The sequence below is a fragment of the Ascidiella aspersa genome, chromosome 6 (genome assembly GCF_963924565.1).
Source record: "Ascidiella aspersa chromosome 6, kaAscAspe10.2, whole genome shotgun sequence".
In the NCBI taxonomy this organism is placed as follows: domain Eukaryota; kingdom Metazoa; phylum Chordata; class Ascidiacea; order Phlebobranchia; family Ascidiidae; genus Ascidiella; species Ascidiella aspersa.
In genome coordinates, this window is record NC_139452.1 from 10,333,396 (window position 1) to 10,352,355 (window position 18,960).

An 18,960-nucleotide genomic window follows, 5' to 3' on the forward strand; every position below is an offset into this window, starting at 1 on the left:
ACTCACAATATTCAACTGTTCAAACGAATTCCGCTTACAGAAAAAAAAATATTATTTTCATTCTCTCTTTTAAAACACAGCAACCCTCTAAAGAAACACTGACCTTTCATTTCACCAGGTTCCCAAAAGAACAATTTTGCGAGAAAGGTGCACACACAATGTTTTTAATTGAGAAATTTGTGTGCACACCTGAATTTGTATACATTGCGCACTTCAATATCGCAAAAAAGTGAAATTGTCATATTTTGAACCTAAGGTGTGCAAAAACACATTCTTGCAAGGTGAAGTGTCATGAAATGCAGAATGTCACCCCAGTAGTGAAACATATAGAAAATCAGCATGCAAGTTGGGTTTGTTAAAAAAATTCATGAGTACTTGCCATATTTTTCACAGTGGTAAATCAGACCTCTTTTTTTTTTTGTTGGTGTTTATCACAAATTTTAACACATTTTTTACAATTATTTTTTATAAATATTTTTATTCTTTGAATTAGGCTACTATACATTTATTTATGACCATTGACCACTTGTCTACAAAACAATTATATATATATGGTTTTATGTGTAGTGTGCATTACCTCAAATTTTACTTCTTCAGAATATGATAACTTTGCTTTAATAATTTCTGTGAAATGAGTAACTAGCATAAGGTGCTATTCTGTTGAGCAACAAGTGAAAAATAATGGATGTATCAACTGAAGCAACCGACGTTATGTGGGAGGCAAGTAAGGAAAATGTCCAGCCTATACGATCTGGAAGAAATGTAAGCTTGCTGAAAGCTGCTCTTCAGGTTTGTTTGTTTTGCATATAACCGAAAAAAAATTTTGAAAGAGGCTATTAACTTACGCACCAAAGTAGTTAAAATTAACATAATCACTAAGTAGCGTAAAAGAGCGACCCTGTCAAATAGGCCCATCCTGTCGCTATTTAATCGGCTAAGCGATTTCAAAGTAATTTAAATCGCTTTCTGAAAGAGTCATTAACATTATGCAAGAATGGGAAAATTAAATCTAATAATACCAACAACCAAGCCCTAACCCAAATCAATAGATAATCTCGTATTGGTGCAAGTGTAAAACAGCGATCCGATTAAATAGCCTCTTTTTTGCCTAGCTTTAGCCTAATTGACATAATAGTTTTGTTGACATTTCTGAATATATAGTTTAAATAGTAAGATACTTGAACACTTTTATAGCCTTCAGAAAAGGACATAAAGGAATTGAAACTGCAGCGTCAAAAGCTTGAAGAAGATATTTTGGCTGGTGAGACTTCTACAGATCCATTGGATGCATGGGATAGGTGAATTTAATGTTGACTTTTGTCCCCACTTACCTATCAGCTCTTGTGTATGGTTTAATATAAAAAAAATAACTTTACCTTTAAGGTATCTTAATTGGACCCAGCAACATTTCCCACTCGGTGAAACAAACAAAAGCTATGAGCAGTTGTTGGAGAAGTACATCAAAAAGTTTCACGGCTCAGAGCGATACAAGTAAGTGTGCTTGCAATAATAAATGCCTTACACAACATCATTTTGTTTAAGGTAAGTATATAATACATACAAGCACTCTGTTTTCAGAAGTATCTTATTCATTTTTTTATTTATTTTTTAATAAAAACATATTCTATGCTTGCAGGCAACAGACCATCATCATGTATAATTATAATATGCATTACATATTGTGTACAAATTGTGTAGAAACGATCCTCGTTATGTCCGAGCCTGGCTGACAATGGCACAGATACAGAGAGAACCTTGCTACGCTTTTATGAATAGCGAAGGAATTGGAACCAAGTGTGCAACCATGTATGTTGCATGGGCTGAAGACTTCGAGAAGTATGGAAAATACAAAAATGCTGACCAGGTGTACAGTTTGGCAGAGACCAACAATGCTCAACCAGCTGAATACCTTGCAAAAATGAAAAAGTAAGTTGTGCCACTTTTTGCAATGTATTCAAAAATTATTTTGGAATAAAAATAATGATTTCTACAATTGATGAAATATATTGAAATATATAAAAAAAATTATAGTCTTACCTTTTTCAGCTGTATAGAAACAATTTTGCACATGTATCTTACTTTACAAAAATGTTGGATAAAAATAATCTAGTTAATTTCTACTGCAAATATATGTTCCTGAAAACACTAGTGTTCCCTGAAAAAAATGTCGGGTAGATATTCCACAAGAAATTTATTAACTTGACTAATGTTCTATGGAACACTGGTCGAAAATTACTGATTTAACACAATGGATGTAACTAGCTTTTGTTTTATTCAAGTAATTATCCACTATCACAAGTTTGACGGTTCCCTTGTGTTTTGCCTAACTTATAACTTTTATTGTTCTGTAATGATGATACTCGTTTTGTATCAGTGAGATAAATATCTTACTAAAAAACGAAAGTGAATAAATTGTTTGTTTCAATTTATTATTATAAAGTTTTGTTTGGTGTTTCGCAAATTTATTTTAATGCATAAATTGTTCGGTGGTTCTAAAGAGGTTAAAAACAACGGTTTTATAAACTTAACTATTTTCTACCTTATTGTCCCCCTTGATTGATTTATGCTAACTTTTGTAATATGGTATGAAGTTGCACAATGTAGCTTACAACACTGCTTTTCCAGTGCCTTTCAGATGAGAGTTGCCCGTGCCTCAGCAAAACAAGTTGAGCAAGTATTAATGGAAGACTGCTCTGAACCTGCAACAACTTTAGGGTTAGTTCAGAACAAAAAAAATTTAAGTGATTAAATAAGCAAGTGCAGTGGTGAAACGAAAATGCATTAACCAATTGATTTGTTTTCCTGCCTTGTAAAGCTGTGACAGAAACTTATTTTTTTTCCAAATGTGACTAAAGTTTTTTTAGCAGAGACCAAAGGATGGCACTTGGTGATTTGTCTGGCCGTGGTGCAAAAAAGCAAGTTGGGACTTTGCGAACTGGACAAGCTCTTAGTACCGGTATGTTGGTGACTTGATATCCGATTTTCATGTACAATGTAAAAATTGTTTTTATGCTATTTTGTAAATCACTTAAGGTGTCTGTTTTACGCAATTATCGGTCGTTGGTATTTACTTGGGTTGTACTTTCCGGATGGTTAACCGTTTAACCGAGGGAGTTTTTGCTAATTGATATCCGGAAAAATACATTTAGTAACGTTTTCAGTTCGTTTTTACAACTTATCAGTCCATTTTTGACAAAGTTAAAAAAAAGATATAACTATCCGGTTAGGTTAAAGTACAAATATCCGGATATATCTGTTATCCGGATTCTAAAAATATCCGATCCAACCCTAGTGTTTACCATAATTTGTCACAAATCAACAATTTGTACGTCTGATCAACCTGTTTTTGCTTACAATACGTTTTCGTTAATGAAAACAAAGCTTTTCGTGAAATTTTCCAATGCACACCGCAGGTCCAGTGGCCTTTAAGCAGCCCGTTCAGGCGCCGCCCAAGCCACAGCAGAACGGCAAGCTCCGAATTTACCAGGACGACGATCAGACGAACGACCCAGGGTTACCGGTGGGCAAGTGGTCCAACATCCCCGACGCTAAGAAGGCATGCAAAGAAAACTTCCCACAAGATCCAAAAGCGTGGAAAGGCAAAAAAGTACGTTGATTAAATTTCATTTTTTCGGGAGTGGATAGTAAAATAAACAAATTTACTTGACAATACCCCGTTTTTTGTTTAGATTTTTTTTAAGTATATTTGTATATTTTACTATTCACCATATCTATTTGTGCCGTTCGTAAAAGTTTTTTAATTTAATAGCCCTTCAATTAGAATCTAATTGAACTTTAATCACTAATTCGCTGTCTTAAAAAACGCTGAATCCCGTTTGATGCTTTTTCTACAAAGAGAAGAATTCCTTTGGAAAACACGAAAAACAACATTTTTGACTTGCGATACGAAAATTACGCCAAAATATTTTCTCGAATCACCTGTTAATGCGCTTTTTGAACAGTATCAGGAATGCTACAGATGAAAAACGAATTTCAATTAACTAACGTGTTAACAGGTTGTACAAAAAGCGAGATCGACCACCCTGAGTTCGGGCATTGCCTCGCGCTCAACGCAGCAACAGCAACCTTCCTTCGCCATCTACCAAGAGACCACTCCAGATACAAGCGGCAATGGTCAGTATAAGTTAGCGTTTTTTAACCTTTTACTTCAGCGCACACCTGGAGAGTGGAGACATTTTAAACGTGGCGGCGCACCAACGAAGCGAGCGCAAATTTCTTCGAGTTTACCGGTATTTCTATTGAATTGCTGGCATATTTTAACTACATAGGCTTCATAGTTGCATATCTTGAAAGTACTGTGGAATTAATGAGATTAGTCGAATAGAAAAGTAAAAAAATATATGTTTTATAAATCAAATTATTTTTACTTTTGCTCGTGGCGCCCCGGTCAAGAAGCGCTGATATGTTAATACAAAATTGAACGCAATTAGCACAAAATAGTTCATTTTAGTGTGATTGCGATATCTTTTGGAATAACAAATACGTTAAGGCTTGCTTACTTTTTGTACACAAATGTTACCCCACCGACTTAATTATCCCCTCTGGTACCAAAATTTGTCTTTTGTTTCTTGCCAAAATGCCATCCATAGATGTATAATATTGTACAAAAGCCACTTGTAACTACGACAAACATTTTTATCGTGATAAATCTCACAAAAGGTATGTTTTGACATGACCACGCTTTTCAAATCGCCTTCCGCCTGTTGCTTTTTAAGCGGCGTTGTTTCCTCGTCTGACTAAGCACGTTTTTTCTTCAGGATCCGCCATCTGTCCTCCTTCGTCTAGAAAGGTCTGTCCCAACGTTGAGCGAATCCTTACCGACAGAAAAGCGAGCTCGTTCGCTGAATCCGACTTCCACAAGCAGATTCGCGAAAGCTGGGGCGACAAGGACACCAATATCGTACGTTTGATTTCCCAATTATGTTGTTTCGGCTACCTGCTGCATGTTTACCGTGAAGCTGTTTTTTGCAAGCAAAATATGGTATATGTAGATTTATTAGGGTGGTAATAGACTTTTCTGTGGCAATTTATAACCTAGCTGTGTAGTTCGTATAAATGACATGACTTCCAAATAACTTTTTTAGGACAAAGTTATTCATTTTAGTGTGATTGCAAAATCTTTTGAAATTAGAAATACCTAAAGCGCTCTTTTGAGTGAAATGACTTTCAATGAATATAAGTCATTTAGGAAATAGCTTTGTTTGTCTGTTTTGATTGAATTTGGTGAGGTGTCCTTTGTACAGTGTACTGTACACCGAAATCAGTGTCCTTGCTTACTAAATATTGCTCGACACAGAGACTTGCGTTAGAGATAAGTTAGTCTATTTATGTTAGTTGGCTTTAAAACCAGTCCCATGCCCCCAATCTAGGTCTGTTTTAATAAAACGCTATTTGTCTTCTTTTGATCCTTTTGAAATATTTGTAAATAACCAGTGTCGATACAATAGGTTCGATATTCAGTACTGCTTACTGACCAATCAAAACAGACTACATTAAGTCGACATTTTAAATAGCTAAGTCGATAAACCAACTATAAAGTGCAACACGGTCGATGCTTGCCAGTTGCCACTAATAAAAGGCCCGATGGTCTGTTTAGAAGCCGATGTATCCGGTGAGCAAGATCTACTCCGTGATGGGCGAGTTTCAACCGGAGGAAGTGATGGCTGCTCATTGGAGGAAGAGAAAGCGTGAGCAAGAGGAAAAACAGAGGATTGAGAGTGAGCTTGATTTAAATGGCATTTCTAACTGCAAATAATTGTATGAGGTTTAATGTGTCTTTAATTTACAGCAGAAAAGTGTATCTCTTAGTTGTTGTCATTTTGATCGAAATCTGTTGAGTGTCAAGTGGAATGCCTAAATTTCATAAAAAAAGCAGAAAAATGTTTTTTGTTTGTTACTGGGGCTCCATATGTCAAAATCTCCAACAGAAACATAGGCCAATTATTTTACTTATTATTCCAAATATACAATATATTTATTTTTTCTGTTGGAGATATTAATAATTTTACATTAATTGCAATCTATTTTGGTAACTTAAATTCAATGTGTCTTTATAGCAAAAAAGTGTATCTCTTTGTTGTTATTTTGATCGATATAAGTTTGACTGTCAGTTGGCATACCCAAAAATTTATATAAAAAGAGTAGAAAAATATGTTTTTTTGCCATTTTAATTGCTCGTTACTAATTTGGCTAAAAACGGCAAAATCTACAACAGAAACACAGGCCAAATATTTTACAAATTCCAAATATACAGCATTCCTATTTTCTTTGCCAAGTTGGGTAATAGTATTTTCCTTTTTACTACTTTTCCAGGAGAACTGGAGGCAAGAAGACTACAGGAGGAAGAATTTAGACAAGAGAAGATTGAAATGAAGATGAAGATTCAAAGAAGGGAGGAACAACTCCAGCACCTCATTCACATGATCAAAGACGAGGTTCGTAGTGACGAGGCTGTTCAAAAGTATTATCGCTGTTTATCATAAAAACAAAAAGCGTTCTTGAGTTTTCGATCGATTTTAAGCAAATTTTAAAGACTTCGCTTTGTTGTGTATTCTAAGTTATATTATTTTCGCAAGAAATGACCAACCTCTTAGCATTTTAGATGTCCAATTTTGTGATCAGAGCTTATAAATATAACAAGAAATAATTATGGTTTGGTTGCTCGACCGTAACATGACGTTGAGAACATTGTTCGAATACTTTCATTATCATGATCTATCTAAATTTGGCAATTACATGTAGGTTAGGATTTCGTTGGCACAATCGAACAGCCTTGATTGTGTAGTTTGCTAGAAATATGTATAATTGTATAATGTACATGCTATTAGTTACCCCAGTTTAATGTCGCGCAGAGATCAGAAATTACCGGGACTAACAACGTACAAAGTATGACATCATCGCCTGACGTCGACATGACGGTCAAGCTTCAAAACGTGTGTTCGAAGCTTCGTCAAATCAAACAACAGGTAGTTGTTTTACTTGTCAAAGGAAACATATGAACAACGTTCGAATTCATTATCTTCTGTTTTTTTAGGAACCTCTTAAAATTAAGCGGGAGTCAGGCGAACGCGATTTAAAGTCCTCTGAATTCCACAGCGATTCCTACGGTCGTCCAGAGGTATTTAACTATTTCCAAGCTTAATCCTAGAGCTATTCAAGTGGTATTTCATCTAATGATAAAATACTGATTTGGTTTGATTAGATAAAGGTTGGAAACTTAAAAAACGCAACCGAATAAAGTGAAACCAAAACTATACCTAAAAAGTTTTACTTCATAGTCAACTATGTTTTCAGAAATCTGAATTCCACGACTTTAAGGAAGAGGTGGCAATTTTCAGCCGGGAAAACCTACACATGGAAGGTAACTTATTACACATAACGTGCAATTTACGCCGCTTATGTTAAGTAGAACTACTTCATCACTACTCCGGTAAATAGATAACATGAGTGTTTTTTTTGTAATCTTCCGATGACTTGCGATTAAATATTTTCAAAACATGCATATCATAGTTGAACTAGTTTTAGAGCAGTGCTTCTTTACCTGTGCGGTGCAATTCACTTGTAGACCGCGGAGCTCTTCAAGATGGACACTTTTAATAAGAGATTGCATTGTTGGCTGAGAAAAATACAAACCACAACAACATATTTAAACATACAATTTAATTTAATTAATTTTATATGACTGATGCATATTTTTCTGAATTGCTTGAACCTAGTAGTAAAGTAGCTAACGTAAAGTATCAATACTACGTTTGTTATTACTAGAGTTCTAACAGAATTACATAGGGATTAAATTGCATTCCTGCTTCTTGTTATTTCTTTTTGTCGCCAAATCTTATTATGAGCTATAAAACTAATAAATGGTCGCAATCGGTCGCGACGTAAAAAGTTACTGTAATGAGAGTGTATTGATCTTTTTAAGTTTGTGTTTTTCGCTTCAGACGCAGTAAAGGAAGTTCCCCTTCCATCGATCGTCGAGTCGGAAAATTTGTCTCTGCGGCGAAACGAGAGTGTTGGTTCGGTCAACAGCTCTCTCAATCACTCAAGACTTGCCCAACCGTCGCCCACCGTTAACACCAAGGCCGCTATGAGTTAGTATTCGTATGAACTTCACTTATTTATACTTCTATGGCTATGGCTTTACAGCTTCAAAGAATACGCCATGATGACTTTTTGTTTTAAACAAGCTTATTAACTTTTAAGGGCAGCTTGCGATTAACACTGTGTTCGAATGCAGCAAATGTGTTTTAAAGTTATTAAAGTTGTGAAAATTGCTAAACAACAGTACTGTATTGTTTCTCGTTGCTCTCAAACTGCAGGCGCGTTACTCCAACATTTTTTGTTCGCCAGGTCCTCATTTTTGTAGCAATTTTCGCACAGACTTTTTACTGTGTCGCTTTGTGACCGCAAGTTAGAACACTGTCAATTGTTTCATCTCACATAAAGTCACATAAATGTAATAATAAAAGCATTTTGTTTCATACACGGTAAACTGTTGTTGTTGACCTGAAATGTCAAAAAATGAGAATCCAACCCGCTTTAGAAAAACTAACGCGCTAGTTTAAAGCATAAAATTACACCGGAAGTTTGATTAATATAAGGACAAGTCGTTTCTAAATATATGTACATAAAAAATAAAAGCAGCCCTATATTCCATCACGCGGAAAGTTTAGTAAGCAGGTACGGGATTTTTGTACATATTCAATAACACAGCATGCCTCGTAAAAACAACACACTTCATACATTCTCGTCGCACTTTGTCCGCAGGCACAGTAGACGACATGTTCCAGATGCCGCTACCAAGTCAAATGGCCACCCCGGCCACCAGCATCATGACGTCTTACGGACCCCCCTCCGACGATGAGGGTCAAATCTCCCTTCTGCCGGTGACGCAACCCGGGGCCGCCCCTCGGACCAACTTCGCCATTTTCTGTGACGATGACGGCGACGAGGGGTCGATTTCCCTGGCACCGGTCAACTTGGCCCCGCCGCCCGCCAGCTTTCCTATTTTCCAGGACGGCGCGAACCTCGACCTGTCGGACAACTCGGAAAACATGTGAGTTATTTTTCTTTTTTCGGGATGTAGCTCGGGACGACTTTGGGAGATTTGGCGCTTCACGTTTTGCTAAAATATGTTTCGGGGATCGGTATTTGTTGATATTTTTGGCTGTTTTATTAGATAGTTTGCCGAAATATCGCGCTATAATGCTGGTGTGAAACAAAATGCGTCAAAGGTTGTAATTTTCTTTACTTCTTTTTTTGCGTGTCAAACTTTTATGAACTGACAATCGGTATATGAAAATCTTATTACAAACAATAGATGCCAATTTACAGGGCCTATTATGAATCAGACGGTTTCATCTTTTCCACGCTGTTCTCCTGCCTGTAATAGCTGTGTTTATCATACATTTTGGCCATAAAAACTGACCGACGATACCCGATGTTTTACGATTTTGTCAACCGATACCCGGTACCGATACCGATTTTTTTTATATAACTAAAATTTGTTCATAACTTGAATTAATAAAATAAAATCCAAATTACTTTTTAGTTTATATACATTTATTGATTATAATTAAACAATTATTTTGCATATTAGCTTGGCGTGATGCTAAATCCCAATTTGTTTTTAAACAAAAAAATGGGTAACTAGTTTGTTGTATAGGAAAATCATGTCATATTTTCGGACTAAAATATCGGACAAAGTATTGGCCTACATTTACCGATACATATCGGTAGAAGCCAAATATCGGCCGATATTATCGGTAAACCGATACATCGGCCTATTTGTAGAAAGAAATTCACAACGTTTGGGCCTGGCGCTTTTAAAAAAAATGTTGTATGGTGACCGCACACCTCTTAAACTTATTTTTTGTGCCAGACCGACCCCAGATTACGTGAGTCCTCCCAAGAGGAAGGACCTCGCCGGGATCCTACAACCGGCAGTCGGATTCGAGCTCGCGGATCCTGATGCTGACAGCCAGGAGGAAGAAGATGAAGAAGGCGACCAGGTAAAACGATTTTCGTGGTTTACCTTGAATATTATGTAATGAATAAACAGTTGTTGGTTTGTCTAAGCCATGGGGTTCTTAAACTGGGGCCCATGGACCCCTTGGGGGTTCGTGGACTAGTATTAGGGGGTCCATGAAGGCCTAATTCAACTATTAGCGTATATTTAGGCAATCAATTTTTCAACAAAAAAATAGGCTATATTAAAAGTAAAACGTTTTTGCACTGAATATACTTAGACCTCATTTCATTTCACATTTTTTTGACCGGAGGCAGCAAATTTCTGAAGTCTGTTTGTATTATGACGTAAATTTATGACTTCATATTTAAAAATTTCTTGCCTACACTGGTCCATGCGAAGCAAAAAAAAATTTTAAGGGTCCGCGGTAAAAAAAGTTGAACCCCTGATCTAAGCAAAAGTAAACATCACTTGCTTATTTTATCGAAAATGTACGGCCGTCCAATCTGATACCAAAAACGTCATTGCTACGATAAAATAGACAAAATTTATAAATAAATTTGTTTTTGGAAATCCTTTTCGGCCATGCCAATGTTTTCTTTGGTTTCAAAAGGCTTAGTGTTACCTTCGTTGGTTAATTAACTTAATTCATTTACTAAATCACGAGGTTTAGCTAAATGCGTTGTGTTGTATCGCAAACCATGGCTAAAATGCACATATCATCTTGGATTTTTGAAGTTTGTCTTTATTTGCCAGGACGCAGAATTCCTTGCCGGTGTCCAACCGATCGTTGAAGCCGAATCAACATTCCTAGATGATCTAACCATAGCGAGGCAAGCAGGTAAAACAAGTGAAAAAATAGAGTTATAACAGTATTTTTTTTAATTTAGCTATCGTTAAGATCGAAGAAATGCAAATGTATAGAAAAAGTACGAAATAAATAGACAGCATTTTAAGTTTTGTTAAATATCTACCTTTCCTGAAACATACCAGGCGCAAAAATGTACAGACTTTCCGGCCAAAACCTTAGTGTCGGCTAGACCTTAACGAACAAGTCAGCGGTTTATCAAGAAAACCACAATGCACTGTTTTGTGTATTCTAGTTTCAGGGACCCCCGGCGCGTTTTACCGCCCCGCCTTCGATGAATCGGTGCAGTTCAATTTCGCCTCCCGTGACAAGATCTCAGCCGAGAGCACCACCTACTGGCAGGGCGACGTCATCAGAAACCCGCTGAGGCGTGACGAAGTTGCCATGGAAACCGAGCACGCCCAGCAGCCCCACCTGGCGGGTGGCGATAGGACGGCCTTCGCCAATGCGGAGCCCGAACCTAAGAAACTAAGGTGCGCCCGAAAATAGTTGAAGTTGTAAATAAGAGAAGTTCGTTGAACGATGAGTTTGTGTCCACCATTTAGTTTTTGTTCCGGTATTCTACAACGTTTAACTTACGTGACATTTTGGCAATTGAGTTATTTGAGATCATCACGTTTTATAACGATGGCCACTTTTTTATTGTTGGCGTCTTTCCAGTATACCAAATATCATACGCATTTGTTTCGCGCATGTTTCCCCACAATCATTAACTTTAAAATGTTGCCAATAGATAATTTACCAGCAAAAACAAGGCAAAAAAACTTTTTATCCTCCACAGCCCGATTCTTGAGGCGAGCGACGAGTACGACAAGACCCGCTCCCGACTCGCTTCATCCGAGTCGCATGCCAGCGTTGCCATGACAACAGCAGGAGCGGGAGGTTTGACCTTAATGAACGCTCCCAAGTCCTTCCTGCATCCGCCCACTGTGCATCGGAAGAAGACGCAAGCGGTCCTCGGCGACCTGTCGGCTGTCAAGTACACTCCGGAGGACAGCCATCAATCGGAGCACTCGCGCTTCCCCGAAAGCTCAATAATGGAAGGTGCGTTTTCAAAATTCTTCTTGTTACAGTGTGAATATTGTTGAAGGGTTTGCTGTGTTTATCACAGTTTTAAATCGATAAAAAGTTGCTTGATAATTGAGGCGACTATTTTTGAATTAAAAAAAATGGAAAAATTTTTACATATTAAGATTAACATGTTGACCTATTGGGAATACCTTAATTTAAACTAGAGAATATATATTTTTTTACAAATGTTTGTATATTAGTTTAAATATTTTTTCTGGACAAGATAGACAACCAGTTGCCGAGTTAAAAAAGCTTAATTTGGTTCATGGTTCCCATAAAAAGAAATAAATGGTCGAATAAAGGCAAGATTAACCTATTAATGTACAGTGGTAGCCGGTTTGACCCAGGATATGAATATTCTGAATTGCTGAATAGGTTTTGTAAATAAAAAGGCTTGCCCAACAAAAACTAATCGCGTCCCCATCGAACTGCAGTATTAGTCAACCAAAATACATTGGTGACAATTTATCCCTAAAAAAACACAACAAATGCAAAGTTAAGTATTTTCATACACGGTATTCAACAAAGAAAATAGGTTGAACTTAATATTTTTATTGAAAAGCAAATTTTAAATTACAACATTTCAGGCTAGGCGATATACCTTATTAAAAATGTTTATATGCTTTTTTTCAGTTTTTATTCAAAAACATCTTAATTTTCTGTTTTTATTTGATCGCAATTTTGGATAAATAAGGCTAAATATTTTGCCTAAACCACGACGCATAGCTAACAAACTGGCGGTATACTGTTTGTGTAAATATATAACTAACAGTCGCCCTCAATGCAGAACAAACGTGGACGCCCCCTCCAAGCGCCGGCAAGTTCAACATATTCGCCCCGAACGAGTCGATGCGTTGCGAGTCGCTGGTCGAATTTCAAGCCAGCCCGTCACCGTCGATGCTACTGCCTCAAACCAGTTTGGTCCAGATCGAACCGGAATGCGGCTTGGGTCGTTTCGCCAACGACGAACACGAGATGGAGGCGCTCTGCCAGGACCTACACTCGACCAGTATCGCCATGGAGGAGATACCAGAGGACAAGACGGGTGAGAGAAAAGGGAGAGTTGTCTGCTCAGTGGTAAGGGCTTGAGTGGAAACGTAAAAGATAAGCGGTCAAAATTGTAAAAAAAAATTAAATCTTCAACAAACGCTTGGCGCCATCAGGAACATAATAGAAAATCGCATATGCCATTTATAGGTGAATTTAAAACAATTTGTTTGCCAAGGTTATGCAGTGCAACATGGATAGTATGCATAGTCCATTTAAGCGGGATAAAATCAGACAAAAACCTAGTAAAACTGGCCCGTTTTTTTTTTTCCATTTACGTATAAAATATACAAAACTTTAGTTTTGGGAGAGAGAGCATGGCCTGGTGCATAATTTTGTTGCCCGATTTCCTAGGTTTACTTGCTGATCCTTCGGCCGAAATAGTCGCTAAACTCCAGAATTCTGTCTTACTACCTGCTTGCAGCCTTGGACAACTAGAAATAATTCTAGTTTTCTAATTCAATGAATTAGACCAACGTGCGGTCAATTCTAATTCTAATCTAATTTGTGAATTGCTTGTGCCCTCTAATTCTAATTCTAGTTCTAATCTAATTCGGATTTTACCAAAAATACTAGTTTGTCCAACGGCATTTTTATTCTCTTAGTCAAAACAAAGAATTTGAGTTCAAACTCTTTGGTTGAAACGTGATTTTCACAGTCTGAAAAGCATATTCTATGCTAAAAGGCCTAAAATATTAGCACACACATAATTATCATTCACATTCTTAAATGAAATTGATTGTGAAATAATCAAATGTAATTCCAGTTCAAATTCGTTTTTTCAAGAATTCGGTAATTCTAATCTAATTTGGAAAAACTGAAATGGTGAATTTGAATTCTAATCTAATATTAAGAAGCTACAATAAATCTAGTTGTCCAAGTCTGCCTGCTTGAGTCTTACATAATTATGTTATAAATTTTAGAGCTTCGTTTGGACGCACCTCCGAACCTGACTCTCCCTCCTTCTGTCTCCTCCTCACCCGCTCCTTCCTCCGGGAAGCTGCTGATCGTTGATGACCCCTGGGACCCCCAGGTGGTCCAGGGGCAACTGGCCAAAGTCCGGCACCAAAACGTCACTCGCGAACAGGGAAAAACCCCGGTGGCGAGAAAGGGCTGCAACCTGCGTCTCGGTAAGAGTTTGTGATTTTTTAGATTGTTTGTTTAAAATGCGGAAAGTTGCTGAATGTACGTCAGTTTAATTGCCTTTTAGGGATATATTAGATTATTATGACTGTATTGGCCAGTTGTTCTGTAAATCTTATAATTTATTTTCTTTTAATTTTAGGTAATTTTTTTCACAATCCTGTAATTACTGTTTTATATTAATGTGGCGTCGCATACGATAAAAAAACGCTAATTAAAACCAGGGGCCTATCCAGAAATCTAAAAAGGTGGGGGTTTTCGAATTTCTAACTTAGGGCGCCACTGATTAAAACGGATTAATGAGAATTATTCAGAATATCACAACAACAAAGAAGTTAATACGCAAACAACATCAAAGCCGATCTTATTTTTATGACATGCTTTTTGTCTGCCACAGCGTTTTATACGTTAAGGGCAGTAATATTTTTCTAATTGACTTTATGTGATTAACTGATGATCATGTTAATTTAATGTAGGATGCGAAACGTTCTTTCTAATGGAAATGGTCGGAAAGGGAGGATTCGCCAACGTGTACAAAGCGCGCACCGAACAGGGAACTGTCGTTGCCATCAAGGTACAGTAATTTGCCAAAACTAAAATCGTGTTTTGGCTTTTCGGCTGCCACAAAGTGTCCTAGAATAAATGTCTGCATGTATTCAATTTTGACCCTTTTAAAATTACATTTTATCTTGTAGTTCCCTATAAATTCTGGCATAGGTCTGAAAAGTCAACCCGCAATAGAATTGAAAAAGGGGTACCCTGCGTTGTTTTTTACATCAACCATATGTGTTTTTATACCGGATGGCGGTAACGCAACTAAATTAACTACAATCAATAAAAACACGCAAATCGCATTTTTAAGAAACGAAAACCAAAGCGTTTAACTTCGGCTCCACCCTTCGCTTATTGTAGCGTAACTCCTGCTTTTCTAAATAAATATTAATAACATTAAAAGTAATAATATATAAAACGTTATACTTACTATGACGAGATACGACAAAAATACATAATTTACGTTCGCAGATCCAGAACCAGAAGCCACCACTTGCGTGGGAGACCCACATTTTGGGCGAGACTCGTCGAAGACTGGCCGAGCAGGGTCAGTCCTCATTCCTTGGAATGTTTCTAGAGGAAAGGGCCACGGTGATCTTTGACGAGGCTTTCTTTATTGTGAGCGAGTATCTCTCCAACGGAACGCTCTTGGTAGGTTTGAAAGCGATGCGGTGTGTTGTTTCTGGTTTTTGAGGTACTAGCTATGATTCAGAAGGTTGGAAAATGAGTCGTACAATTGTACGAGCGTTCAGTGTCATTCACCCTGATGAAGGCGGCTTGCATAGGTTGCCGAAACGTTGGTATAGAATTAAAATTACCAGAGGAGCTGTTTTTGATTTATATTACCATGCCTGGAAGCAACAGTTTATATATTAGCAGAGTAACTTTGTTTCTCTAAATATGCCATTCGTGCTTATTATGACTGATAGTAGAATGAGTACATGCACAAACATGACAGTTTTCAAAGAGCGATGCGGGCTCAAATAACAGGTGGCTATTCTGTTTGTAGAAATTTATAGATCTTTTTCGAGAGTGTGCCTATCTAATAACTTTTTTCGGAGAGTTCTTAAAAAATGTTAAAAATAATTATCACTACATCGACACGAAAGGTCGACCTTCATCGTCAATTATAAAAAAAATCCGCCTGTCGAATTTCGAAATTCAAATCAAAACAAAACCGCTTTCTGATTGGCGCAGGACTGGGTTTCGTCGCACGCGGTCGCCGCCAGCTTATCGCGCATAGACGTCGCCTCGATGTCTATCCGTATCATGAACCTGGTCCACGCGCTGCACAGCGTCGGCATCATTCACGGCGACATCAAGCCGGACAACTTCCTCGTGGTTAACGAGCACCGACTGTAAGTTTGGCCAAGGTTTTGTCCGATAAAAACATTTATTTTGTCACCGATACTCGGTATTTCGAAAATTAAGGCTGTCCAAGGTTGTCCGATAAATAGCTTTTTATTTCGTTACCTCACAAGGTTGTCTGATACAAAACTGTAAGTTGGGGCGAACTGCCACAGACATTTTTTGCAAGAAAACTGCCAAGAATATACGATTTAAATTGCTGCTCGCATAGTTGACATTCAAATATTTCCCCTCTTATGAATTGGGTTTCAGGCTTGATAAAATGAAAACCAGTTCTTCCTTTAAACTCTGAACAAACTATTTTTTGTCGTCTTTGTTGATAAATAGCATTTTTGTTGGTTACCGATACCATACCTGATATTTCGATATGCTAATTGCCGAGAGTTTTTAGGTGTGATGTTGTTGAATGGTCCATGGCTTTTACCAAACTGAAACAAAATAGCTTGCCAATTTATAAAAAGCATTCGCTTAATCAGAATTTTTTTTTTTTAAGTTTTGCCCTACTTAAATTACCCATGCGATAGTGCGGGCAATTAGGTTATATGATAATGGCATTTAACCAGGGATCTTCGATTTTTATTTTGGAGTTGGTGTGCATTCGTCTCATGGCTACTACGTAGGAATATAGTCGGCAATAAAAACAAGATATGTAAAGGAATCCCATATTTACCTTTGACACGGTCTGTATTGGATAGTATCAAATCAAGAAAATAAAAAACTTAGAATTTCACGCCCCGTTTCTTCTTTTACCCACCATTTCTCATTTTAACTCGTCTCATTTTTTCACGCCCCTCAGGAGTTCGCAAATCAAGCAATCCGTCGACCTGAAGCTGATCGATTTCGGGCGCGCCATCGACATGAGCGCCTTCCCTTCCTCGACCGCCTTCATGAAAAGTTGCGGCACCAGCGGCTTCGTGTGCACCCAGATGCAGGAGAAACTGCCCTGGAACTACCACGTGAGTCGGCGCGTTTTTGCATTCTCTATAGTAGAAGATTTATGAGATAGTTTAACACGCGCCAATACTTTGCAAGAGTCTTCGTTATTTTACTGTTAGAGATACACTTACATACAGTGTTTAACAACTGTGATCTAGTCCTTCTGAAGTCGCTTTCATTTTACTGTTTTCCAAATTAATGGTTCAACCCAAACAAACTTCAGGGTGATTTATTGCTCGAGCTAGATAGACGTACTACTAAACTATGAATTATAAAACACATTCTTTATGTTGAAAAAGTATTCTTTCAATCTTAAAAAGTTTTCAATATTCTTGCGCTACATAACTTATGTTGAAAACGGTGGGCAGCTGACTCGATGAACCTTACGCCCTTACGGTCACCGACCCTGGGATGGTCAAATATCCTAAAACGTTTTTGGTTTCGTCCTATAGTTTGTATGATGTTCCGAATAAAATCATTACTATCTAAAAAATGACAACCCTGTCATTATTTTCCAAGCGTAACTGTTTTTGTGATTGCGTTTTAATTCAGATCGACTTGTACGGAATTGCCGGTACAATCCACGTCATGCTCTTTAACAGTTACATGAAAACCATGCGGGGAAAGAAGGGAGAGTGGCAGATCACTTTACGACTGCCCAGGTAATTTGCTATTGTCTAGTAGCCTATGTTAATTCTTTAACTTCAAATACTCAAAAGAGGGGTATGCAGGTTAAAAGCCTGTGGGTGAAACAATAAAATATAGGTAAATCGCTTCAAAATTTTATTTTTACAAGCTTAACTTAACTTCTTAAGTTAATTTCTTAATTTTAATGTACATGTACAAAATCACTAAGTGAAAATGTTTCGACCCGACAATTTATCACGCGTACTTGAACTACGCGAACCCCACGTTAAATAACCCAGTGTTGTAAAAATTCATATTTTTTCAGGACCAGTCGCGCCTTGTGGGAAGCCGTCTTCTCAGTGCTGCTCAACGTGGCGACACCTAGCGAGGATACGTGCCTGACCCCCCGCGAATCGCCGCTGCCCTCCCTAGTCAAAAAGATTGAAGAACACATCGCCAACGCGCGTTAGGAAAGCGACTCTACTGCCTTTGGTGCAACGGCTTTGTGATTGGAATGGCTGACGGGTTTAAGACTTCAAAGCAAAGATTTCGCCTGCCACAGCATATATTTTTGACAAAGGCAAACTCGCATCAACTCAATTTGCGTCCAAGTGTGAACCAATCAGCGATTTTCCGTTTACAGAGTTCTGTAGTGTCCCGAAAAACGTTATTTTTATTCCGTCTAACCCGGGGAATATGTTGTAAGATGTTTAAGTGCTAAATGTTTAAATTGCTACAGAACGAGTATTATTAGTAATGTAGATATTTTTAAACATTTTCTCGATGCGCGACCTGCAGTCGCAAAACTGATTTGAGCATGTTAGGCATACAGATCATAGATTTTTAGGCGTAGGTTTTTCAGCGATGACCTGCGATATTATAAAAGCGGAATACACCACCATTAATTACCTGACGTTAATTGTGGCATTTGGTAATATATAGTTTCCTTTGGAAGACCGTGTAACTTAAGGGGCGGGGCGGAACTCTGCTAATAATCAAAAACTGCCGCCATCGACAATATTAGACTCAACGTCGCGTCTTTTATTGGCCGACTGTTTTTGGTTTGCGAAACCCACTTGAACCCGTATCATCTCCACTAGACTGTATTCTTCTAAGGTGTTTTCTTTATTTTATGACGATTGCTTTCTCTTTTCGACTTTTGTACATACTTCGTTTGTTGTAGGATTTTAGCTGAATGCTATTCACCTGTTTCGTTGCTGTTATTATTGATGCTCTGTAGCCGAAAAAGCCGCTTTGTTTTAGGAAAAAAACGTTGAATAGAACGGATTTTGGCGCAACTAAAGGTTATTCCATTTAAAAGAAGTAGTATAGCAATTTTGAGCCGCTTTCATCGGAATTT

At 37.7% G+C, this 18,960-nt stretch overlaps 1 protein-coding gene across 1 annotated transcript; it reads left to right on the top strand.

Annotated features, from left to right (window-relative positions):
- Positions 1-665: 665 nt before the first annotated feature.
- Positions 666-18,624, top strand: LOC146139648 (uncharacterized). Its single transcript, XM_083392503.1, has 28 exons — positions 666-789; positions 1,195-1,298; positions 1,384-1,491; positions 1,699-1,926; positions 2,626-2,715; positions 2,865-2,956; positions 3,414-3,607; positions 4,017-4,134; positions 4,779-4,921; positions 5,618-5,738; positions 6,334-6,473; positions 6,873-6,986; positions 7,055-7,138; positions 7,315-7,381; positions 7,962-8,111; positions 8,788-9,076; positions 9,902-10,031; positions 10,745-10,829; positions 11,092-11,329; positions 11,638-11,900; positions 12,715-12,972; positions 13,898-14,104; positions 14,594-14,691; positions 15,141-15,320; positions 15,867-16,027; positions 16,837-16,993; positions 17,526-17,635; positions 17,926-18,624. The coding sequence occupies exons 1-28, from the start codon at positions 682-684 to the stop codon at positions 18,068-18,070; spliced, it is 4,182 nt and encodes a 1,393-aa protein (XP_083248629.1). The 5' UTR covers positions 666-681; the 3' UTR covers positions 18,071-18,624.
- Positions 18,625-18,960: the final 336 nt, after the last annotated feature.